This window comes from Phascolarctos cinereus, unplaced genomic scaffold, assembly GCF_003287225.1.
Source record: "Phascolarctos cinereus isolate Bilbo 61053 unplaced genomic scaffold, phaCin_HiC Scaffold_726;HRSCAF=1367, whole genome shotgun sequence".
Classification (NCBI taxonomy): domain Eukaryota; kingdom Metazoa; phylum Chordata; class Mammalia; order Diprotodontia; family Phascolarctidae; genus Phascolarctos; species Phascolarctos cinereus.
This window is the reverse complement of record NW_027556098.1, coordinates 213536786-213562979: the sequence shown is the minus strand read 5'-3', so window position 1 is coordinate 213562979 and position 26194 is coordinate 213536786. Positions and strand designations below refer to the sequence as shown.

The 26194-nt window shown below is 39.4% G+C and overlaps 2 protein-coding genes and 1 long non-coding RNA gene across 3 annotated transcripts in view; 1 reads left to right on the top strand and 2 right to left on the bottom strand.

Annotated features, from left to right (window-relative positions):
• CHN1 (chimerin 1) overlaps positions 1–483 on the bottom strand; it is a 278669-nt gene extending 278186 nt beyond the window's left edge. Inside the window, exon 1 of the mRNA XM_020991013.2 lies at positions 374–483. Within this exon, the coding sequence (XP_020846672.1) occupies positions 374–392 (19 nt within the window). The 5' untranslated portion in view covers positions 393–483. The remainder of the gene's footprint in view (positions 1–373) is intronic.
• LOC144454548 (uncharacterized) lies at positions 468–1833 on the bottom strand. The gene is made up of 2 exons (XM_078146963.1): positions 786–1833; positions 468–575 (listed from the first exon to the last, which is right to left on the bottom strand). The coding sequence occupies exons 1-2, from the start codon at positions 1041–1043 to the stop codon at positions 468–470; spliced, it is 366 nt and encodes a 121-aa protein (XP_078003089.1). The 5' UTR covers positions 1044–1833.
• On the top strand, positions 943–16628 carry LOC144454549 (uncharacterized). The gene is made up of 3 exons (XR_013483041.1): positions 943–1029; positions 12812–12910; positions 16342–16628. It is a non-coding gene; the product is annotated as an uncharacterized LOC144454549 (long non-coding RNA).
• The last annotated feature ends 9566 nt before the right edge of the window (positions 16629–26194 follow it).

The window sequence follows — 26194 nt, the reverse complement described above, 5'->3', positions numbered from 1 at the left end:
CCAAGTTAGTCAGTTTGTGCATTTACAAAGCGTCCAAGAGCCCAGCAAAAGCTAAAAGACCTTTGCAATGATACAAAGCTATTAGCTTTGCAGCCCAGAAATTAGCTGGAGGAGCACACGCCCATCGACTGAGGCTGGAGAAGAAACAATGGGCGAGGGGAGAGAGAGGGCGAGAGCAGTCGGCTGTAGGTGGCCAGCCCCCAGTGGCCCAGCGGCCGCAGCGCTCTCCCGACTCCCCAGCGGAGACCCCTGCGCAGCCCGTACTGCTCAGAGGGCTCCCCACTCTCCCAGCCCGCCCGGTCACCCCGACCTCTATCCGCTCCCGGAGCGCTGAGCCCACCTGGGCTGGAGGGGGAAAGGTGCTTTCACTTACCAAACAAGGTTAGGGCCATTTCGGAGCCGCTGCCGTCTTGCTCGCGAGTCTACTCCCAGGACTGGCCAGATATCACTGCATTGGCTTAGAGCTCTCACACCTCAGAGGAAGTGGGGTGCAGGAGGGGCTGGGGTCGGGGAAGACGGTGGTGGGGTGGGGGGGGGGGGAGGGTAGTGGTGGTGAGGAGGGAAGGGGAGAGATGCTGCAAGAAAAAGTTATTTATCCGTTATTGTCAGGCTCATAAAAAGAGAGAGAGAGAGAGAGAGAGAGAGAGAGAGAGAGAGAGAGAGAGAGAGAGAGAGAGAGAGAGAGAGAGAGAGAGAGAGAGAGAGAGAGAGTGAGAGATGCCCGACAAGCACTTGTCGCTTTCATCGGCTTACTGCCTACACTGAGTGTGGGTGCGTTTCGGTACCTGGCAGGCTGCTCGGGGAAAGCTGGGCTGCTGCCCCGCCGTGCAATCAATGGGAGGGCAAGAGGAGGAGCAGCGGCGGCGGCGGCGGCGGGGGGAGGGCGCGGGGCATGGCAATGACTGGGGCCGGCTCACTCTCCTCCTGCCGCTCACTCCGCATCCTGCAGTCTCCGAGACGCCATCTTGCTGTCCCACTTGATTAGCAGCAGCTTCACTCCCTACATCCCCGCCTCCCAGGCTGCAGCCTGTGCGTGTTCCCATGGTAACCGGGCATCCCTCTGTGTGTGTGTGTGTGTGTGTGTGTGTGTGTGTGTGTGTGTGTGTGTGTGTGTGTGTGTGTGTTAGGAAGGATGGGGAGGTTCTCCTCTACTCTAAGAAGGAAGATGCACACACACAAGCTTGCCTCGTAGTTTGTGTGTGGGAGAAACAGAGAGAGAGAAAGAAAGGAGGGAGGGAGGGAAAGAACGAGGGAGAGAGGGAAGAGAAGTGGGAGGGAGGAAGGGTGAGAAAGAAGGAGGGAGAGGGAGAAGGAGGGAAGGGGAGAGAGGGAAGAGGGAGAGAGAGAGAGAGAGAGAGAGAGAGAGACAGACAGACAGACAGACAGACAGACAGACAGACAGAGAGAAGGAGGGAGGGAAAGAATGAGGGAGGAAGGAGAAGTGGGAGAGAGGAAGGGTGAGAAAGAAGGAGGGGAGGGAAGGGAAGAGAGGGAAGGAGAGAGGTGAGGGGGGAAAGAGGGAGAGAAAGAGAGAGAGAGAAGGAGAGAGGTGAAGAGAGAGAGAGACAGAGAGACAGAGACAGAGAAAATGGACTCAGTATCTGGCCTCGGTATCCCCAGACTTTTCTTTGAATGGGTTTTGAGGAGGAGCAGACATCAGCTATTACTCTAAAGAGAAAGAGTCGAGGATCTGGGTGTCCTTCCCTGGCTCAAGGAGGATAAGAGGCCTGCACAAAGGCTGGGAGCATGGGTGGCAGTAGATTCATTCAGAGAGGAATCCCGTAGATAAGAGAGTGCTTTGGGCTGACCGAACTGGACTTGAAGCTCCCAAGATGTGACTAGAGCTTCTCTGAAGCTGTGTTTGGGCTTAGGGTCTGGGTTTTGATCTCAAATTATCTCTAGGGAAACAGGAATCCTGTTTCTGGGATGGGAGAGTAATTTGCTAACCTAGGTAGGTCAGGGTCACATCTAATTTCCTTTGACATTTTTTCACACCCTCCCTCCCCCCTCAAAGATGAGTATTTTTCACTAGCTGGAGCTTTAAACTTTCCTACAATAGACTGATCCTCGAGTCATTTGTGTTTCCCTATTAATTACTGTAGGTTTTGTTTGGTTGTTTGTCTATGTAGCGCTGTCTCCTACCACAGGGCTTTCTTAATTAAGGAGTATCCATAAGATGTATGAGATGATCTGTCAAAAGGTACATTTGAAAAAAAGTTATAATTTTCCTAATCTCTTCCTGTTGGATTTTTTTTAATTTAATGTTCCCTACTTGCCATGTTCCTTTCCTGTAAAAACAAACAGAAAAACCCTTCATTTCCCCCTTTTTGATACTATCTCTCTATCCAGTTTTGCAGTTTTTAAAAAATCTTCCTCTGTTTAGTTCTCTTTTCTTTCCCTCTGTGGATATCCTCTACCATATGAATGCTGCACATTTTTCAGTACCTGCAGTTCCTTTAAGTCACTTTCCCTCTTTTCTACAATTTTCAAGTTGTTTCCAGAATATCACATAAGCATTTTCTTTGTAAGTCATTTCCAGGACCAAATCTCTATAAAATGAGAATGAAAGCCAAATCAACTCAGCATCATTAATCCACTGCAGACAGAAGGGAGGGGGGAGAGATAGGTGGGCTGAGGAGGAGGAGCCAGGCCTTTTGTTTGAAGGCAGACAGCTCTGACAGTTAGGAAAAAAAAAAAAAGAGGGGGAGAGATTAAAAAAAAATAACCCAACATGAATAGACAAATGTTTTAGATACTGTGTGTTTGGATTCCCTCCCCTTACTCCTTAGTATTGAATAGCTCACTTTAAATCACTGATATCAAAACAAATCTTCAACCCCCCCAAATTTAAATCTATAATTAAAATCTATCTTCACTTGTACTTAACCCTATCCTTTTGAACTGCACTTTGTTCCCCTGAAATATAACAAATAAGAAATCACATCTAGTCAAGAAATATAGGAAGCCATAAGAAGCTCTAAGGATAGGAATCTCTGGGCATTTTAAATTTGCCATCTGTCTGATATTTATCTATACAGCAGAGAAATCAAAGCCTCCATTCAGTGTCTAGAAAGTTTCCCTCTCAGGGCAGCTAAGTGGTACAGTGGATAGAGCACCAGCCCTGGAGTCGGGAGGACCTGAATTCAGATCCAACTCCAGACAAATACTAGCTGTGTGACCTTGGGGAAGTCACTTAACCTTGATTGTTTAAAAAAAAAGTTTCCCTCTCTCCAGCTTGAAGAGCTCCCACTGAACTGAAAAACGACTCATGAACCTAAACTAAGAGTCAAGAGAACTGGATTCTAGTCCTCAAACTAGCTGTGAGGTCTTGGGGAAAGCATTTACTATCTTTAGACCACATTTTCCTCATCTATAAAAACACGGGGTTGCAATAAATACAAAGAGACTCTAGATCCATATCTAGATTCTAAAGCTGACATAAAGTCCTGTAGCATAAGCATTTCTTTCCTTTTTGTACAATATTAGAAAGTGTGTAGTCTCTTAAAATTAGATAAATATTTTTGCATAGAACCAGGATGAGAGTCACATAGGGAAGGTGTTATATCCCTCATGCTTCTCCTTTATTGTATGTGGTATGATTTTCTTACAATCTTACAAATGTTTTTCTTCATGAAAAAGTCTTTATTATAGAGGATGCCCAGAGGAAAGCCACCAGCATGGTAAAGGGCCTTGAGCTCATGCCATACAAAGATCAGTTTAAGCAACTGGGTAGGTTCAGTAAAGAAGGAAGACTTGGGGGAAGACGTGATCTTTGTCTTCAAGTATTTGGAGAGCTGTCATATGGAAGAGGGCTTTGATTTGTTCACCTTGGACTAAAAAGGCAGAACTGGGAGTAATGTATGAAACTTGCAGGGAGGCCAATTTACATTTGATTTTTAAAAATCCTAACAACTAGAGTTATTCAAAAGAGGAATTAGCTTGCGTCCAGAAGTAGTGGGTCTCTCACTCAGTTGAGGTGCTTAGCAAACTCTCAATGAATTTGATCACTTGCCAAGTGTGTTGTAGAAGGGATTCTTGTCCAGGTGTAGGCTGAACCAGAAGTCAGTGGAGGCCCTTTCTAATTCCGACATTCTGTGAATATTACCCAGTGCTCAATTTTTGATCCAATAGATCAGGGTTTCTTTTTTAAAAAATTTATTTAGAATTATCAACAATCACTTCCATAAGCTTTTTGAGCTTTAAATTTTTCTCCCCCTCCCTCCTCAAGATGGCAAGCAATCTGTTATAGGCTCTACATATACATTCCTATTAAACATATTTTCACATTAGTCATGTTGTAAGGAAGAATTAAAACCAATAGGAGGAACCACCAGAAAGAAGAAACAAAACATGACAGAAGGAAAAAAAATAGCAAATAGTATGCTTCAATCTGCATTCAAACTCCATAGTTCTTTCTTCTTTTCCATCACAAGGCCTTTGGAGATGTCTTAGATCCTTGTATTGCTTAGACCAGGGTTTCATGACCTAAGATCCACAAATTTAAAAAACTATTGCTTTAACTATTTCAGCATAATTTATTTCTTTTGTAATCTTATAGATTTTATTTTATGCATTAAAAACTATTCTGAGAAGGGGCTCATAGGTTTTGCCAAATGTCCAAAGGCATACCTGACATAGTAAAGGTTAAGAATCTTTCCTACAGACATCATTTTAAAACAAAGAGCAATTATTTCAAATCATGAAAAAGATGTGTAAGATACAGTAAATTAATGGATTAGTATATCATGTATATATATGCATATACATATCTATATATAATACACATATATGTGTGTGTATATATATATACATATATATATATATATATATATATGTTTATTCACTCATCAGATTATTTATTTCTCCTATAACCCTAATCTTGTGTGATTTGAATTGTGTCAGTCAGGACACATGTTGGACAGTATTCTAAAGAAAAGGGAAAAAAGTGAGGAATGGCATCATGTTCAGTGGAAAAGAAATTCAAAGTTTATTTTTCTAAAATTTCTATGTGTTCATGGAAGTTTATAATACCTTGGAAAAAATAAGTTTAAACACCACCACCATCACCCAAATACTCTACTGCATCTTTTAAAGTCATTACACATAATTAAATTAAGCATTGGGACAGGCAGAGAGAAGTGAGTAGGTAATATACTCATGTAAATATTTTTTCAATCTTCAAAAGTTGCTGCCTTTTTGATATTTCATTGTTGTCTCTTACTGTAACACTCTCATATTTGATGAGAATAATAGTTAAAGCTGAAAAGTAACCTAGTCAATGCCATCATTTTAAACAGAAACAAACTAAGCCCCAGAGAAGGGAAGTGACTTTCCTCAAGGCTAGATGACTACAAAGTAACAAATCTGGAATGAGAACCCAGACCTTCTGAGCCATAATTCAATACTTATTCCACTAAACCATACTGAATATACCATGAGTCTCTTTCTCTAAATTCCTGTGTACCCTAATCTGGCATACAGTTCTAGCTAATTGTCAAATTGCCATCTGTTCAGTGTTGACCAGGCCACCTGGAAACTAGAGTTAATGTTGTCATTGCTAATGTCTGTGGATATGGTACTGGTCACTAGCATTTCTGTATTCTGGCTCTCTGAGTCAAATGCTCAAACAGTGGCAGGGTCACTGTCAGTGGGTGGTAGTCTCATTTCTGATCTGGAAACAGGATGCCCTATCACAAGGGCTAGAAAGAAGAAGACATTGTCCAACAAAAAGGATGCTTTAATTAGACATATGAAAATAATAACATTTACATAGCGCTTTAGGGTTCACAAATCACATTCCTCACAAATCTTACAATAGTCTAGTTCAGTGGTGTCAAATTCAAACAGAAACTGGGGCCCACTAAAATGTATCCTGCAACATATTAACACTATTTATGTCCCATTGTATTTTTATTTATTTTGTTAACATTTTCTCAATCATATTTTAATCTGGTTCAGGCAGTATGTTTACCTTCTCTGGTCTAGTCGTTCCTTATAAAATTGTAAGATGTCTAGTCATTTTGGAAAGCAATCTGGAACTACGCCCAGAAAGTTACCAAATTGTGCACACCCTTTGACCTAGCTACAACACTACTGAGTCTCTACCCCTAAAGAAATCAAAGAGGAAATGGATCTGTGTGTGCAAAATAATTTATAACAGCCCTTTTTGTAGTAGCAACAATTAGAAACTAATGAGGTATTCTGTTGGGAAATAGTCAAATTGTGGTTTATTAATATAATGGAATATTATTGTGCCATAGGAAATATTGAAATGGACAATTTCAGGGGAAACTTGGAAGATCTTTATGAATTAATGGAGAGTGAAGTAAGCAGAACTAGGAGAACAGTATACACAATAATAACATTATAGAGAGAAATAACTTTGAGAAACTTTAGAACTCTGATTAATGTAATGATAAACTACCAGTCTCAAAGAATGAAGATTAAACATATCACCCACTTTTAAGAGAGAAGTGGAAAACTTAAAATGCAGAAAGAATCATGTATTTTCAGACATGGTTAACATGGGAATCTGTTTTGAAGGATTATGTAGATATACGTATTGAGAAATTTTTAAAGTTTTCTTTATGAGTCAGTGAGGAAGGGTATGGGAGGGACAGAGTATTAAATACTTGCTATTTGAAAAATAAAAATAATAAGCTAGAAATATTATAAAGTGGGTAGAGTATACTTGGGAAGCTAGGTGGCACAATGCGTAGAGTACCAGGCCTGGAGTCAAGAAGACTCATCTTCCTGAGTTCAAAACTGGCCTCTGATACTTCCTAGCTGTATGATCCTGGGCAAGGCACTTAACCTTGTTTGCCTCAGTTTCCTCATCATTCTCCTGAGCTAGAGAAGCAAACAGCAAACCGCTCCAGTATCTTTGCCAAGAAAAACCCAAATGGGGTTATGAAGAGTCCTACTTGGCTGAAAACGACTGAATAACAACAAAGAGTCTAGTTGCTGCTTTTAAAATCACACAATTGTGGGAAACTCCCTCCATCAATGCAGATCATAACTGCCTATGCCAGTAATAGTTACCTAAGGGACATAGAGGTTAAGTGATTTACCTGAGGTCACATTGTCAGAGGCTGAATTTGAGATTGCTAGCACTTTATTCACTTCACCAGGATTTCTCTCAAGTTTAAAAGACAATTTACACATGTGACCAGTATCAACTGCTTTCATCAAGTTGTGAGATACTATTTTATCTAAGAAGAAATATTTGGCAAACTGTATGTGTGTGAACTGGGTCTATAATGGATTTGCTGAACTGTATTGTCCATAGCATGATTCAACTACACAGCAAATGATATGTGTGGAGGGACTTTTGTCTATAGAATTCTATACTAGCTGCTACGAAAAGCATGAGAAGAGAAATGCATGAGTTGACATCTCTCTTTCAGGGAACTTCCTGCTAGAAAGAATCCCTGCTTTGCTTCAAAGCTCAGCTGAAGGGCCCACTCCTACAAGAAGCTTTTCCTTATCCTTCCCCATCTCCCAGCTGCTAGTGCCCACTTTCCCCAAAATTCCTTTGTGCCTACTTTGAATATATTTTGCATTTAAATTCCTGTGCACCTGTTGCTTTTTCTCAATAGACTCAAGGCCTGTTGATTTCACCTCTGCAGAATCTCATATATTCCCCTTCTCTTCTCTGACATTGCCACCACTCTAATGAAGGCCCTCATCAACTCATAACTGATTACAGTAACCTTTTTTAAATTTTTTTTCCTTCTCCAGCTCATTTTTTATTTGATTAGTTTATTTATTTTTAGTTTTCAACATTCACTTCCACAAGATTTTGAGTTCCAAATTTTCTCCCTATCTCTCCCCTCTTCCCACCCCAAGATGGCATGCATTTTGAATACCCCTTCCCCCAATCTGCCCTCCCTTCTATCACCTCCCCCCTTTTATCCCCTGCTCCTTCTATCTTCCTTTAGGGCAGGATAGATTTCTATACCCCATTGCCTGTATATTTTATTTCTCAGTTGCATGTAAAAATAATTTTTAACATTCGTTTTTAAAACTTTGAGTTCCAAATTCTCTCCCTTCCTCCCCACCCACCCTCACTGAGAAGGCAAACAACTGGATACAGGTTATACATGTGTAGTCATCGCAGTAACCTTCTGTTGGGTCTGCCTGCCTGAGTCTCTTGCTACTCCAATCCATCCTAAAGCACAGGTCTAATGCCTCTACTCAGTAAATTCCATTGACTCCATTGCCTCCAGGACCAAATATAAAATACTCTTTGGCATTTAAATAATTTCATAACCTAGCCTCCTCCTACCTTTCTGGTCTTGTTATACCTTACTCCCTGACACTGGCCCCTTGGCCATTCTAGAAACAAAACACTCTATCTCTAGACACCAGGCATTTTATCTGGTTGTCCCCCATTCTCTCCTTCCTGAACTCTGCCTACTGACTTCCATGGCTCTTTTAAGTCTCAACAAAAATCCCATCTTTTACAGAAAGCCTTTCCCAACCCTTCTTAATTCTAGTGCTTTCCCTCTATTAATTATTTCCTATCTATCCTGTATATTGTTTGCTTTGTATATATTTGTTTATGTATTGTCTTCCCCAATATATTATAAATGCCTTGAGGGCAGGGACTGTCCTTTGCCTCTTTTTGTATTCCCCAGTGCTTTGTATATAGCCTGACACATAGTAGGGAATTAGTAAATGCTTGTTGAATGAATGAATGAATGAATGAATAATAAACTAGATGTTTATGAGCCACAGTTATTTATCTGGAGTATCAGGGTAAACTTTAGGGCACTGCAGTTACAATATTACTTTGACATTAGTGTGTTTCCTAAGCACTTAAAATTCTACCAGATTTTATCCAAATCAGTCTTTAAATTGTTTGATCCTCTTTAATAAAATACTTCTTGTTTATTTGAGATATACATTGTATTTGCTAACCAATATTGGTTTTTGTAACACAAGTTTGAATTTGTAATGTTTCTATTATGACTACTTGGACACATTGTAATATTCTTTGAGTTAAAGATTCAACATGAGGAAGTGTTAACCATTTTAAGAGGTTTTTGCAGGTGATGCTCTCATTTGCTTATAAGTAATCTAAAGATGAACTGAATTTCCAAAGCACTTATATTTTCAAAGATTCAATATTGTATTTAACATGTAAGCATATTTTCACTCTAACTCAAAGTATTTTATATCATTTAACTTCACTTATTGAGGATTTTTAAAAATAGGATTTTTAATTATTTTTAAAACTATAATTTTTTAAAATAATTATTTTTATCTAAAATATATTTAAAATAGCTATTCACACAGCAATGCTAAAGCCATCATTTCACAATATTTCATAACTAGGTGATTTAGTAAATAAGAAACATATTTTACTAGAACATTTAAATTGCCCATTTCAAATTTAGTATGTTAAAGGACTGGTTATATGTTTATGGTATAGACAGAATTTTCCCAGTTAAATAAAATTGAAAATGTATATTAATATAGTAATTTCAAATTTCCTGAAAAGATTAGTTTGTCATTTCAATTTAAAATTTGTCAACAAAGATTGATTTAAACTTTATTCATTAGTTTTTAATGTTTAAGGGTTTGTTTATTTTCAAAAAATTGATTTAGCCCTATCTCCCTTGGCAAGTATTGATTTGTTTCTCAGTTTTGAATGAAGTTGATTAGCAAAGCTGTTGCTATGTAGCAACAACAAGAACTTAATATTGTAACATTTTCTCATACAAACACATCTTCAAATATCAGGAATTCTAGTGTTGTATGCACAGCTTTCCAAATAGTATTGCTATTGGCTAATGTAGGAAGAACTAAAAATATATTTGTGTGTGCACAACAGAAATATTGGCTAGTTATTTTGCATTTCTTGGCAATGCAGTTTTTGAATGTTTACTATATGTGTGTATGTATACATACATACATACATACATACATACACATATTATGTATATGTGTGTGTGCATCCCCTTATGGACAATCAAGGCCTCTGATGTTAAAGCCAGCTAGGAAGAATTATAATGTTATGAATTTCATTTCATTTAAATAAGTTAAACTATTTCAAGTGAAATAATTGTAATAAACAATAATACCTTTACAAATTTTAAATTAGCATATAGTATTATTCAAAGAACATCATTTTTTGGTTTTTGTTTTCTTAGTATAAACTTATGAGAAGTCAAATTCTGCTTTATTTGTATCTTTGTTGAAGATTTGTCCTGTCTGGGAGGAATGGTGAGAGTTGGATTGTCAAAGAGAGTAGGGGGTATTGACTAGAATCATCCCTGGAGGTTACTGAGGTAACCAACGTCTTCATAGGAGGTATCAAGCCATCAGCCAAGGGTGGGGAACCTGCGGCCTCAAGGCTACATGTAGCCTTCAAGGTTCTTGGGTGCAGCCCTTTGACTGAGTCCAAGTTTTACAGAACAAATCCTTTTATTAAGATGATTTGTTCTGTGAAGTTGGAATTCAGTCAGAGCCACACTTGAGGACCTAGAGGCCACATGTGGCCTTGGGGTCACAGGTTCCCCACCCCTGCAACAGGCCATCAGCCAGTACCAGAGACCAGTGACGGTAAATTGAAGGCCACCTCACTATGGAGCAAAATCTGGTAGAATCGTAAGTGCTCAGGGAAATATATTAATTCTAGAATAATATTCCTGTTGCAGTACTCTAAAGGTTACCCTAATAGTGCAAATTAATGACTGTGACTCCCCAAATTCCCAGTTTCCTATCAACCAATCATAAACATTTAGTAAGCTATCTACTGTGTGTCATGCACTGTGCTAAGCACTGGGGATACAAAAAGAGGCCAAAGACATTCCCAGCCCACAGGGAGCTTATAAGTACTACCTTCACAGGCATTTGTCTCACATCACTGAAGAGTCACTCATGCATTTCTCCTTTCCCTCATGACCTAGGAGCTCTTCATCTTGGGATTCTTCGACCATCAAGGAGGCAGCTTTCTCCAGTTCCTTGAAAATCTTCCTGTTGTATTCAAAGGCCTTATTGGCCTCCTCAATAGATTACCCCTTGGTCTTCAAATCCTGTTCTGGTACAACTGCTAAAACTGCTAGACACTGTCAATAGTCTCAGACAAGGAGACTTGGGTCTCTTCTCCCGTGTTAGTGAGCTTCAGTGCCCACTGGGTCACCATTTGTTTTTACCCATTGGCTGCCTCAGGGATCCCCCATGTTCCATGCACAGGCACTAGTAGCTCAGGCTCTTGTGGCCCACATTGTGGATTCAGTCCACATAGCTTCAGAATGTCTTTGAGCGCTGTCCTTGCCCTTTGCAGTTGTTGCAAAAGAAATACTCTATATCCTTAACAGAGCATATGGTAATACAAGGGAACAAATTTGGATGGTCTTTGTTGCAATCTATCTCCTTTTCTAGGGTTCAGATTATATGAGGTAAAGTGTAGTGGCAGCCAACTTACAGAGATTCTTCTTGATTTGACCCTTCAAGAAATCTTTGATAAACTATGTAGTCTCAGCAGAGTCATGGCACTTCTTAATCCCTTCTAGCTCAGAGAAATCTGTGTATCCTGTGTGATTTTGACATTTAAGTTCTCCATAATTTTTTTTCTTCAAGAAACATCCAATTATGTTTCCATTTCAGACATGACCTTGTGGCCAAGTGCAGCTCTTTGATAATTTACTCCATTGTCTGTTCTTCTCCATCCCCCAGTACTATCTCTACTGAGCCTTTGGAAAAGGCCAAGAATCATGAAAATGAGCCAGAAGGAGAGCTTTAGACCTGAAAGGGACCTTAGAAGGCTTCTAGTCCAATTCTCTCACTATCATAGATGATGAAACAGACTCATAAAGGTTAAGCGACTTGCTTAAAGTCACAGATAGTAAACGGCAGGGCTGAGATTCAGGCTTTTCTTCACATCTGTAGCTCTTTCCACTGCATCACAATGTTTCTGTCTAGAGAAATAAAGCTCACAATTTTTCATACTGTAACCCCTTTGAGGGTTTCAATCCTAGGCAGGTAGATAGTAGGCAAGACTAACAGTAGGATTTCTATTTTAAATTCATATTTATATTACCAGATTGACTATTTGTTGCTGTGACATGGTGAATATGTTTAAAGTGGTTCACATGTGCATTAAATGATTATTTTTTCCTTAAATGTCCATGCTGGAAAGATTTGTCTTGCTTTCATATCATTTCTCTGATCTAAATTGTATGCATGAAACTTGGTTAGCATATGCCTGGAAAGCATAATGATCAACCCTATAAAAATGTTTAGATATAAGTGTATTTATGGCCTCTACATCTTTCAGAACATGAATTAATGTTCAGGAGAATTAACCATGTTATATTGACCACCAGAGGGTGTATACATTATATCTAACAGAGAGGTCATGTAAGTTACAGAATAAGGAAAAAACATGATTTAAAAACTGCATCAATGTTTTTTAGACCTTCTTCCTTGGTTCCTCTACACAGTGGCATTGCATGTAATCCTGAAAACTGGGGGTAGTCTGAAAGAAGGGAATTGGGGACAATGTATTGGACTGACTAAATCTTCAAATCGTGTGTGTGTGTGTGTGTGTGTGTGTGTGTGGTCCTATTATGCCATCTTCAGTGAAGGAAAGTCTTGGCTACAGAGATTATGGGGGGGAAGGGGGTTGGAGGGCATTCCAAGACCAAGGCACAAAATTTTCTACCTGGCATTTCTTTTCCATCCCATTGCTTGTAGTATAGTGAATCGGTTTCAGTAGACAATAGTTTTGTTTAGTTTGGGGTTTTCAGTCCAAATCTGGTATAGGGGTCATTTAGTAAGGAAAATCTCTCTATGATTACAGAGCTGTAACTTGTCTGCAACTTAATGGTTTTTGAGAGTTTCCTGGGGAAACTGGAAGACTAATTTTTGCCCAGAATCATACAACAAGCATATGTCAGAGGTGAGTTTTGAACTACATCTTCCTGACCCCAGGACCAGCTCACTATCAACTACCCTATGCTATCTCTCTAGGCAATAGTCTGTTGTTTAGTCACTCAGTCATGTCCGACCCTTCATGACCCTATGGACTATACAGTCCATGGGGTTTTTCTTGGCAGAGTTAATGCAGTGGTTTGCAATTTCCTTCTCCTTTGGATTAAGGCAAATAGAGGTTAAGTGACTTGCCCAAGGTCACACAGCTAGTATGTGTCTGAAGCCAGATTTTAGCTCGGGTCTTCCTGACTTCAGGGTCAGCACTCTATCACTGAGCCATCTAGCTGCACCGGGCAATAGTCTGTTAACTACAATATAAAATATTGCCTGAAAGTTAGTGCTAACATTTTATAAAAGTCACTGATGTTACATGGATTTTTATGCCTTTTTTCATGTGTAAGTTTTAATTGGCCCCTGAAACTATCACTACCACATGATGATTTTTTTTCAGCAATAGCAACTCAATAAGATGGTCTGCTAAAGCAGCAAGAGATTGTGATCTATGTGGATGGAGGGAGTTTCCACATACATGAATTCACTGAGCCTTGAAATATTCAAATATTCACTATATTATGTCCAATACTCTGGTCCGTTATGAAAATAAAAAATAAAAAGAACTTGTTGAGAATATATTATAACATACTCACTTCATGATAGAGCAGATTTGGGGGGAACTTCTTTACAATCTTAAAAGCAAATTTCCTATTTGGAATTTGTGATATAACAGAAAGTGCAATCAGTATAGCTATGTAGTTATAATTTTGTGTTGAATTAAAATCCCATCATCCTTATTAACTTCAGTTCAACATCAGGCCAGGAAGAAGGGCTCAGTGCAGATATCCTTTATGACGTCAATATGCACAGGGTGGCCAAATAGCTGTGTAATCTGAGAAGCGAAATTGGACAGATTTTGTAGCAAGGTGTGAGGTAATCACCTTATGAGCCAGACCTCCCATATATGACCAGGGTTTCACTGAGTTCTGTGGCTAAATTAGGATATCCAAATCTGAGATGGTTCATTTCATATTAAATTCATCACAGATTCAAAATCTCCAAAATAGCTTGAATATCACAATGTGATGATTACACAATTGTGATTGAAATGAGGAATTGAAAGCAATGCCCATGGAGCACAAGCTTCGGCAGGTTCTGCCAAGCTGGGAAGACTTTGAATATGGGCCTGATGACAGATTGCCTTGTGAAGATCTACCTCCACACTGAGCTCAGTTCTATTCTTCTATAGAATACTGGGAAAGGCAGTAGAGAGTAATAACAATCACACCATTTTTTTGATCTGATTATGCTATTACTAGGCCTAAATTCCAAAGAGATTGAAGGAAAAGAACACATATGTACAAAAATACTTACAGCAGCTCTTTTTGTGGTAGTATAAACTGGAAACTAAGGAGTTCCCATCAGTGGAGGAAAGGCATGGTATAGGAATGAATGAATGCTACTGTTCTGTACCAAATGATGAGAAGGACAATTTCAGAGAAACCTAGGAAGACATGGATGAACTGATACAGAGCAAAACAAGTAGAACCAGAAGCATAAGAGTAACATTGTAAAGACAAATGACTTTGAAAGACTAAAGAACTCTGGTCATGACCAACTAGTGTTCCAGGGGACTGAACATGCTACTCACAACTTGACAGAGAAGTGATCAATTCAAGATTCAGAATTAGACTTTTTTTGGAAATAGCCAACACAGGAATTTGTTTGCTTAAATACGCACATTTGTCATGAAAATTGTATTTTTCTTTCATTTCACAGGGGAAAAAATCCTTGTTAATTAAAAAGGATAAAATTAAATATTTTTAAAACAATCATGAGTTTTTAGACCATGTATTAAAGTCTTCCAGAATGCTAACAGGTTTTCACAAATGACATTCTATAGCAGACCACATCTTATTTCTCATTCAATTGCCTGAAAGAAGCAGAAAATACAAGATTCTATGGTTGTTGATTATTTAAAAAAAATTGAGTAGGTAGAACAAAATTAAAGTCTTTTCCTCCAAAAAGGTGTGTCCTATACATATGTTAATATCATACAAGATTGCTAGATGCAACAGAGATATCTTTTTTCAATTATCTTTTCATAATCTGTATCAAGAAAGGCATAAAAGAGGTAGAAATGAAAGCCTGCCAAAGGTGTTTACCATGGTCATAGAGGATCTCCAGCACAGAATCCAAATAGAAGATGGGTTCCCTATAGATAGAGTTTCTTGAATGATTCTGCTCATAGAGGACAGTGTGCTGATTGTACAAAGGATCACTACAGAACCTCATCAACTAAACCCTCAAGCATTAAAAAATATGACAACAATACACACCAGAAAAATCAGGTGGATGACAATTCCACATTATGATATGTTGTTGGACAGATAGTGCATTGAGTGGGCCCATTAGTATATGGATCTTAGACAAATATTATAGATGAACCATAAGCTGGACTCAAAATTGTGGAATTTTTCTCTTCGAAATGATCCATCACTCAAATCCAGCCTCAGACACTTGAAACTTACTAGCTGTGTGACCCTGGGCAAGTCACTTAACCCTGATTGCCTCACCAAAAAAAGGAAAAGAAAAAAAAAGAAATGATCTATCTACTTGATACTAGTATTCTTCCAAGGAACTATATACCTACAAACCATGGAAAATAAAATTATTTAAATTCAAAATTCGGGGTGACCTACAGAGCTGTGAGCAAGAAGTAGCTTTTAAAAATGAGAGATGTGTGATTGGAAAAGAAAGTGGGCCAGTCCTGTAGTGATTATGAAGGATGACAAAAGCATAGTCCAAATGACATTCTGATAAACACATAATATTAAATGACCAAAAAAGAAATTCTCCAGCATTCTGGGTGGATCCTTACAGGAGTTCCCAAGTTGACTGGATGAAAAAGTATAGAATATGTTATCATCTTTACCATCGGAGAGAGTATCTGTTTCAACGGTCATGGATATATTGAAGCATTGCTGAGGAAACTGAGGTTCATTGAGGTTAAGTGATCTGCATGGTATGTATTGGAGGAAAGTCTGAAGTCTGAAGTTTTGAGTTCAGTGCTTTTTCCATTCATCCCTAGTTGAGGTCAGCACAGGGCCCTAGGTATAAAAAGGAAAAAAAACATTAAAAAATATGGTTTCTGACCTCAGGGATGAAAAAAAAGAAACCCTAACCTACATGAAACAATGATGGAACAATTGAGAGAGAAGCATGGGATAGGAGAAAGAGCGTCTTGATGGCAATCAGGACACTTGTCAACATCCCAGATCCACCACTTGTTGCCTTCCCTTCATTTTCACCAATGACATCATAGTTAATGTCTTGACTTGCCTGTGAATTGGATTTAAATGAAGCAGAGTTGCACATAGTTGTCAGCCTCACTCTCTCTTCCAGAGTCACTGAAGTCAGAATGATTGGCAATGGCCCAGCATGCAATGGATGACCTTGTCTTCCATTCTGGACCAGTCTCTAAGTGCCTGTTTCAGCCACCTTCATGGACATAGGAACGAATTGTTTTCATCTGCCCATTCCACCAGGAAAGTCTTCACATGTTTGGAGTAGACATCCCCTAACTCACCAACAGGTTTGAGGCCTGTCAGTTGCCCTCAACCTGGTTTAACCCATCTGCCAAGAGGGTTTACCAGGGTGTGGCTACAGCACATGCTATGGCTTCTTGGAGCCACAGGTAAGAATTGGGTGAATCAGGTGGACACCAAAGGTAGATGAGCAACTCTGAAAAGGGCTGAGCAAGCCCTCACAGCAGAGATGCTAGTCCTCCCTGAGCACCACTTAGTGACTGTGTCAATGAGTACCTACATTGGTGGTATTCAGTTTCCTTATCTGTAAAATGACACATTTCTGGATGGGTGACCTTTAAGGCCCCTTCCAGTCTTGACATTCTACTCACCCAAATGTGGTACTGGCTATAAATACAATGACATGAGTTTAGAGAATAGGTTCTAGCTTGTGATTAACTGGGTTGAACCTGTTGGAAACTCTAGGTATAAATGGTTGGGAGACAGGAAGAAAAAGAAAAAGAAAGGCTCTGGAAAAAGAAAGATACAAAGAAAGAAGGGAACAGAGGAAGCAGAAAAGAAGGAAAAATCAAGGGGCTTGCAATCTCCTCTCTGTAAGCATTTATTTAGTACTTAGCACAATTAGGCACCGTGCTGTGTCCTCAAGGAACTCACAATATAATGGGAATGACAATACAAAGTGGTTAAGTATTCATTTACATACAAGATATAGATATTAAATTGGAGGTAATCTCAGAGGAAAGGAACTAGTATTGAAGGGGTCCAGCAAAGGGCTCTTGCAGAAGGTGGGATCTGAGCTGACTTGGAAACCACAAAGCAAAGATGAAGGAAATCATTTCAGGCATGGAAGTGCAACTAGAACATTAGAGGCTGAATAAGTTTAAGCATGTGCTAGAGAGAGGAAGGAGATGATTAAATGTAGACTGCTGCTTGAAATTCGTGGTATTCTGTCTTTTGAATCCAAGTATTATGACTTTAATGGTTGAGTATTTTAAGACAGAGGTGGATGGCTAGATAATCTCATGGACAAGAAACAACTAGCTAGCTGTATGTGATCTTGGGCAAGTCAGACCTCTAGACCTCAGTTTTCTTAAGTGTAAAATGGAGTGAGGTCATTTCTAGGGTCCATTTCAGTTATGATCCTGTACAATGGCTTAGAATACAGTAGTCAGGGTAAAGTGTCATGGAGGGTGTGGGACTTGAGCTGGGCCTGGTAAATTGGGTAAAATTTGAAGAGGTGGAGAAAAGGAAGAAAGAAAAGCATTCTAGGTCAAATGAATCACATCAGAAAAGGCAAGAATGTGTACAATGTGTGCTCTGCAAAGACAATAAGGACACTGACCTAATTAGAGGAGAGTTCATGTCATGGACCAGAGGGAAATAAGATCGGAGACAGATAATGGAGGACCTTGGTAGATTCTTGAACAAGGCCATGGCATTAAAAAAAAAACACCTTATTTTTTATGAGGATTTAAAATTCTTACTTTTCAAATCTAAGGTTAAATTTTTTAAAAAAAAATTCTTTTGAGCATTTGTTAAGCCCACAATGAATTTCTTCATCTCTATTTAGATTTTGGTTCTTTAATTTAAAGGTGGTTCTTAACTCTTGAACTGCAAAGGGAAACCAGCTGTCTTAGGGATTGTCTTCCTGTGTTTCCTGTGTTTCTTCTGTGTAACAATGCAAACTGAGGAAAAAAAAGATAATCTTCAGAGACAGCGTAAAATTAAGACTCATTCTTAATTTAAAAAAGAAGAAGAAAATACCCAGAAGGAAAGAGAGCTATGAGTATTCCCTAAGCACACTCACTATTTGGCCCCATGGATCAGGCTTTCTCATACTCCACCCTACCAAAGCCTTCAGTACTCAAAGAACAAATCTCCTCTCCAAAGTCTCCCTGCCAGGAAGGCCAGCACTTATGTACACATGGATATATTCACACACACACACACACACACACACACACACACACACACACACACACATATGTGTGTGTGTGTGTGTGTGTGTGTGTGTGTGTGTGTGTGTGTATCCTTCCACAACCTCATAAAAATGTGGTCTTGCTTGGATCAGCCCAAGGCAAAATTGTGTGGAAAAAAGGGAGAGGGAATTTGGTTTTTAGCAGGTTACCTGTTCTTGTACCTCTTCTCCACTCCCAGAGATGCCACACCTACGTAATGGGATAATGGACTTCTACATCTACAAAATCTATAGATCTATAGATTTTAGAGCTGGCAGGGAACCAAAGCCATCCAAAACAACCTTTTTTTTTTGTATAGATAAGGAAACTGAGTCCAAGAGAAGTGAAGAGATTTGCCCAAGGTGACATGGCTAGATGGTGTCAGTGGACCAATTTAAACCCATGAGTATCTTTGCCTACTCCTCCTTCCTCAATTTGAAAGCTCCATCACAAAAGAAACTGAACTGGCTTCATTCTAAGCTGTCAATAAATGATAAAAGTTTAAAGTTGGTATCCCGACAGGGGTATTTATATTTTAACAAGAATTGAAAGGAGTAGGCTAAAAGAATGAATTTCTTTCTTTTTTTTTTCAGCCAAAGACAAGGTTTATTAGAACATCCATCATATTGGGCAGACTCTTAAGGAGTCTGAACATCTGTGAGCTATTGGCTAGATTTTAAGAATCTGAGCATCTGAGCATCCATAACATGGACCTTATTATACAGAAAGGCTATGGGAGGTATCTAGGAGTGGCCAAATAGTCTGTGAGGTAATAGAACTCCAGGGGTGGCCGAGGGAGAATGGAGTCTAGATAGGATTAAAGGTGGGAAGTGGCCAGGGACATAGGAAGGTCTAGGCTAGGTTATGGGTAATAGAGAATTGGGAGATTGGATGTAGCCACAAAGAAAGAGGCCAGTTGATGGGATTATAGCCTCAGGCGAATGCCAGAGATTTGGCCATGTGAGAAAGTCCAGGGTTTTTCCTTTTTGGGATCTAAATCCCATCCTCATCATTCCCCCTTCAAACAAATGGAACCCAAATTCTTTTGGGGTAATGAGTGAAAAGAATGAATTTCTAATGATGTCATTTCAGACATTGGTCAGTGACTAAAGGAAAAGTTGGGGAGGCATTAAAGGCCAGATAAGCCCCTGTCCAGCAGAAGCACTGTGGCTGTGAAGAGCCAGCCCAACTGAGCAGAGCTGTGCCACGTGCCACAGTGAACTACGAACTTTTAGGACCCTGCAGGGAAAGAAAGGCCCTGCAATTGCAAAGGTGCAAAATGCTTTGACACCTGTATTCTCTTTACACCTGTGCCTCAATACCATTGTACTTTAAATTCATGTCCACTCGTCCCTCTCCACCACTCCCCCGACCCCAGACTCTCTGTGCACTGGTGGGAGAGTTTGCACCAGGTTTTGAGAGAGATACTTTTTAAACTATTGTTTGTGCTTTCTAAGTGCTGTGGCAGTTAGCTGATGTGCATAGAATGCTGGACTCGAGTCAGGACAGACCTCAGTTCAAATACTGCCTCAGACACTTACTGGCTTTGTGACTCAGGGCAAATCACTTAACCTCATTCAGCCTCAGTTTACTCATCTACCACCTCCCAGCATTGTTTTGAGGATCAAATAAGACAAGATATGTAAAGTATATTTTGCAAAATCTTCTTTAAAATAGTATTTTATTTCTCCCCAATTATACTTAATGGCAATTTTAACATTACTTTTAAAATTTTGAGTTCCAAATTTTATCTCCCCCCTCCCTGAGAGGGTAAGCAATTGGATATATGTCATACATGTTCAATCTTGCAAAACATATTACCATCTTAGTTATGTTATGAAATAAGGCACAGACCCGAAGAAAAACACACACACACACACACACACACACACACACACACAAATTTTAAGTATATTTTGCAAAATCTTAAAGTGCTCTATAAGTACCAGCTATTATTATCATGACATGCCATTGGAGTAAATGCATTTTGTTAAAGAACCAAGCCTTCTGCACACAAATAGAGGCTTATGAGGTAGTATTAGCAAGATGGCCACCTACAAGGTTACCCCATATCCTGTTAGTAGCAGTAGCCATCCCACAGGGGCTCTAACTTGTCAATGTCAGTGAGGTTTGGGCATGTGATCCCAGAGGGGATGTTAGATACCATCTTGTAAGAGTTTATTTGACTAATTTCTTTGGGCTTTGCTCAGGGATTGCCCCTGTGGGTCAGTGCTAAACCCACAAAGCAACACTTTCAGAATGATTTACAAATGGATCTCAAAGCACTTAGCTATTAGAACTGAACACTAACACAATGTTAATTATAAACTCTTCTAAGTTTGGCACAGTAATCGCAACTATATTTCCTGGTTCTCCTGGTACAGAGAATTCTGAGTGCCTCTTGGTCATTGCTTCATGATCCCATTTTATAGACCTTTTTGTTGTTGTTGCTGTTGTTGCAAAAGCCAAATGGAAGGTTTTAAGTGCAGGCTGTAATAGAGCTTGACTAAAGAACCAGGAGAATCAGGGCCATAAGGTGGTTAATGTAACTGCTGAGGGTGTAGGGATGTTTTAGTTTGGTTTGTTTGCAGTGCGGCTGGGCTAACTTTGCAATGTCAAGCCAGTTGTAGGGTCATCTTCACATATACAGTCCATATCCCACCACTAGCAGCCCATTGTCATGGGATGTTCAGGGGCAGCTGCCTTTGTTCCTAGGTGACTGAAGGTAATTTAGATTTTAAAAAGACTAATGTTTTCAACTCTTTTTTATCTGAATTATCCAAAATTATATACTGTTCTTTTATTTTTCTTTAAGGAAACCCAAAGGGATAAGATTAAACAAATTCTATTCTGTCAGGCCCTAGGGGATTTACGTTCTTCTCATCCCTGTTCTGTTGGGATGACAGGCAATTACAAAGAAGGCATGGGGAGAGCTGATATGGTTGAACTTCAAGGGAAGAGTTACCATCATGTTGATAACTTTCAGGTCATTCCTTTTTTTTTTCTTTTTTCTTCCTGCTACAGGGCTTCATTTCCCTGGAATGTATTAGAGAGCCCACTGAAAAAGCAATTTGCTGAAATTCAATCTAAACAAGAAAGACTTTATATCAAAAGCAGAGAAAAAAAAAGTGAGTCCTTCCTGGGAAATGTAATTTGCCAATTCAACAGAGAAGTCCCCAAATTAGTTGTGCCGTGATTTCTTTTTTTTTTTTTTAAAGTCTAACTAACTGTGTGACTTTGGCCAAGTCAGTTGCCTTCTCTGGGCCCTCAATTTCCTCATCTGTTAAATGAGGAGATTGGACCAGATGATCCCTCATATTCCTCTCAGCTCTGATATTAGATAATTTCTTAAGTCCCTGTCTGCAGATGCATCATATTATATAGTGTGTAGGATCATAGCTTTAGAGCTGGAAGAGACTTTAAAGGTCATTTAATCCTATCCCATTGTTTTACAGATGAGGAAGAGGACCACACAGGTTAAGTTAACTTGCCCAAAGTCATCCAGGTCAATCAACTGGAAGAGCTGGAATTTGAACCCAGGTCCTCTGACTCTAAATAGGGTATTTTCCCCCCATTGTACCTTGCTGACTCCACAAATAGATACAGTGAATTCTTTCAAGGCATCTATAGTCTGGGACAGACTGACATTAATGACATAGCATCAAAATCAACTTCAAGAATCCATACTAGTTTTACTGCTGTAGCCACTCCTTCCACTAATGCAGCTCACAGTCCCCCTGTGCCAAAGTAGATGTAGAAATTAACACATTGAATAAATATTTAAATATATAAGCAAAGCATCTGTCATTTTGGCAAGCAAAGTAGTGTATTTTCAGGAGTGTGAATTTACAGGAAGTAATGACACATTAAGAGAGGGTGGGTGGGGGCTGGGATTGCCATTTCTTTTTCCAGTTACTAAGAGGCTCTTTAAAGGAAGTGGAACTTCCATAAGCAGTTTCAACAATGAAAGGAAGAGATTTGGACTAGTTAAGAGAGGAAGGAGGCCTTCCAGGCATTGGGTGTAGCTTAGAAGATGTAGGCTTAGAGCCAGAAGTGAGAGTTGCAAACTGTTTCTTGACTTGGACAATGGATTAGGAGATTAGGAAAGTGAGCACAACCAGAAGACTGGGGATTTGAGTTTGATAAACCTGACACTTTCTCTTGCCTTCTCTCTACACTGAAGACTTCCCCCTTCGCTTTTCTCCCCCAGCTACCTGTTCTTCTCTTCTTTTGATATCAATTTCTAGATACCATCCTCCAGATTCTCTTCTCTTTTAACCCATTCTCTGATAATGAAGCGGCTCATTTCCTTGCCAAGGCCATCACCTTTTCAAGTGCTCTTGACCTTATCTCCTTTTTTTAAAAAAAAATTATTTTTATTTTTAGTTTTCAACATTCACTTTTATAAGAGTATGAATTCTAAATTTTTCCCCTTCCTTCTCCTTCCCCCCTCCCCAAGACAGTATGCAATCTGATATGGGCTATACATGTACAATCATATTAAACATATTTCCACATTAGTCATGTTGTGAAAGAAGAATCAGAACAAAAGAGCAAAACCACGAGAAAGAAAAAGAGAGAGAGAGAGAGAGAGAAATAGTATGCTTTGATCTGCATTCAGATTCTGTAGTTCTTTCTCTGGATGTGGATAGCATTTTCCATCATGAGTCTTTTGGAATTGTCTTAGATCATTGCATTGCTGAGAAGAGCTAAGTCTATCGAAGTTGGTCATTGCACAATATTGCTGTTACTGTGTACAGTGTTCTCCTGGTTCTGCTCACTTCACTCAGCATCAGTTCGTGTAAGTCTTTCCAAGTTTTTCTGAAATCTGCCTGCTCATCATTTCTTATAGAAAGATAGTTACACTATTACACTCATAGACCACAACTTGTTCAGTCATTCCCCAGTTGATGGGCACCCACTCAATTTTTAATTCTTCACCACCACAAAAAGAGCTACTATAAATATTTTTGTACATGTGGGTCCTTTCCCCTTTTTTATGATCTCCTTGGGATACAGACCTAGTAGTAGTATTGCTGAATCAAAGTGTATGCACATTTTTATAGCCCTTTGGGCATAGTTCCAAATTGCTCTCCAGCATGGTTGTTGATCCTATCTCCTTCAGTCTTCTCCAGCAACTTGCCCCTCGATTATCCCACTTCCCTCTCTAATTTTCCGCCTCTCTCTATCTACTGGCTCCTTTCCTACTACTTTCAAACATGCCCAACTACCTCCTCTCCTTAAAAAACAAAACAAACAAACCAAAAAAAGAAAACTCCTTTGCATTTGATATTATTCCCCCTACTATCATCTTACATCTCTTCTTTCTTTCTCATCCAAACTTCTGCAGGGAAAAAACCCAACCTGTCTACAATTGTTACCTTCATTTCCCTTCCTCTCCTCCACTTTCCCACCATTTAAAATCTAGCTGCCAACCTGGTTTTCTTCAGTTACCAAAGATCCCTTAATTGACAAATCTGATAGTATGTTCTCAGTCCTCATCCTTCTTTGGTCTCTAGCATGTATTTGACAACCGCTGACAACACATTCCTCCTGGATGCCCTCTCCTCCTTCAGTTTTCATGACAGCGTTTGCTCCTCCTCAGTCTCCTCAAATCTGGCCTCAAACATTTATTGGCTGTGTGACAGTGGGCAAGCCACTTAGCCTGTTTGCCTCAGTTTCCTCAACTGTAAAATGGCGATAATAATGCTACTTACCTTGCAGAGCTATTGTGAGAATTGAATGAGATAATATTGTAAAGTGCTTCATACAGTTACTGGAAAATAGTAGGCACCATATAAATGCTTAATCTCTCCCCTTTACTGATTCATCATCCATATCATGCCCCAGAACTATGGGTGTTTATGGAGGCTCTGCCCTGGGTCTTCTCTTCTCTTTCTACATACTTTCTTGGCAACTTCATCAGCTCCTGTGGGTTTAATTATTATCTCATTTCTAGGTAGCAGGAATGGTAGGATCAAATGAGTGGTTTTTTTTTAATTGTTTTTGTTGTTATTGTAGGCAGCAGAGAAGAGCCAGTAGACAGGGAGAGACTGAATTTGTGCATTCCTGTATTTCTTATTTTCTCAAGATTGGGTGTGGGGGAGAAGGGAAAGAATGTGAACCTGAAAAATGAAATAAAATTGAATTTTTTAAAGGGAGGGAGAGGGGGAAAGGGAGACATGAAAGGAGAGAAGACAGGGGAGAGATAAAAAGAGAAGAGGGGGGAGAGAAAAAAAGGAGAGAGGGAAAGGGAGGGAAGGAAGGAGAAAGGGAAAGAGAGAGAGACAGACAGAGAGAGAGACAGAGGCAGAGACAGAGACAAAGGAACCTAGAGATAGAGAGAAATTCCAGCAGATGTGAGGAAAATTAGATTCTTTCCATCAAACTTTTGTTCCAGGCTTATGATCTAGGTCTCATCTATTTCCTCTATAGGTGGTCTGTACTATATGCCTGTGATAAAATCACTTCTATTTCTCCCTCCATTGACCTTCACCCAAATATGCTCCCTCATGCTTCTTGATAAGCAAAGGTACCACACCCTTGTACCTTTTACCTATTGTTTCTTGTGAATATATTTTACTTATCCAGAGCCAAGGCCCAGTCATGAGTTTCACCCAACCAAGTCTCAATGATCTCTCTTAGGTCAAATTTTGCTCATATTAGTACCTTTAGCTCCTGTTTGCATATCGCCTAAACGTTGGGTATTTGTTTTGCCATGGGTTTTACTACTGGCACTGAAGTGTTTGCAAAGTTGTTTTATAATTCAATGCTTCTTAAACTGTGGGTCACGATCTCTTCTTCCCCCCACCCCCAGTTTAAGACATGCTGAATGGGTCGCGAGTGGGAAAAGTTTAAGAAGCCCTGCAAATACATTACTTTAGCTCATAAGAATGACAGTATTTTGAAATTAAAATTTTAAATAAATTTAAAAAAATTTTTGACACAGGAATTACACCACTTTGAAATTTCCCCAGCCATATGTCAGCACAGGATCTACATACTGAGACATGTTGGAGCTAATTTATTTGCCCAGGGTCATACAGATTATATGGTGGTGGCTTTGTGAGTGGAGAGAAAGAAGCAGATATAAGAAAGATTGTGGAGGTAAAATCAATAAGATAGGCTATTGATTGGATAGGAGGGTGAGAGAGAGTGGATAGCTAAGGATGACTCTGAGATTGCAGACCTCTGTGACTGGAAGAATGGTGGTGTCCTCAACAGAAACAGGGTTGTTCAAAAGCAAAGAAAGGAACATAAAGAGGACAAGTTCACTTTGGACCTTGTGATGCCTCCAGGCCACGTTGTCCAAAATGTCCAACAGGTATTTATGACGTGAGACCTTGTGACTTACCCTATTTGAGCTTCAATTTCTTCAGGTCTAGTATCAAATGGAGAGAATCATTCCTCTAGTGCCTGCGTCTCAGAGGTGTTGTTAAAACATCATGCGGACATCAACTGCTATAATGACAGATATGTATAGGAAAGATTACACATAAATAGAAGTTTTGTGACTTTATGTCTTGTGTGGACTAAGAGGATTTTTATGTAAAGGAATTCTGCTGAATCATCTGAAAAAAAATCACCCTAAATTGTTATTTCTCCTCACATTGTGATAGTCACACTGTTTTTCTTATTCTACTTAGTACTTCGCATCAGTTGTTTTTCATTTATGTCCAACTCTTCATGACCCCATTTGGGGTTTTCTTGACAAAGATGCCAGAGTGGTTTGCCATTTCCTTCTCCATCCAG

Coding starts and splice junctions, on each gene's coding strand:
- LOC144454548 (XM_078146963.1), bottom strand. CDS start 1,043: ATGGGAACACGCACAGGCTGCAGCCTGGGAGGCGGGGATGTAGGGAGT. Junction 576..785: donor TTCCCCGAGCAGCCTGCCAG/GTACCGAAACGC, acceptor TTTTTCTTGCAG/CATCTCTCCCCTTCCCTCCT.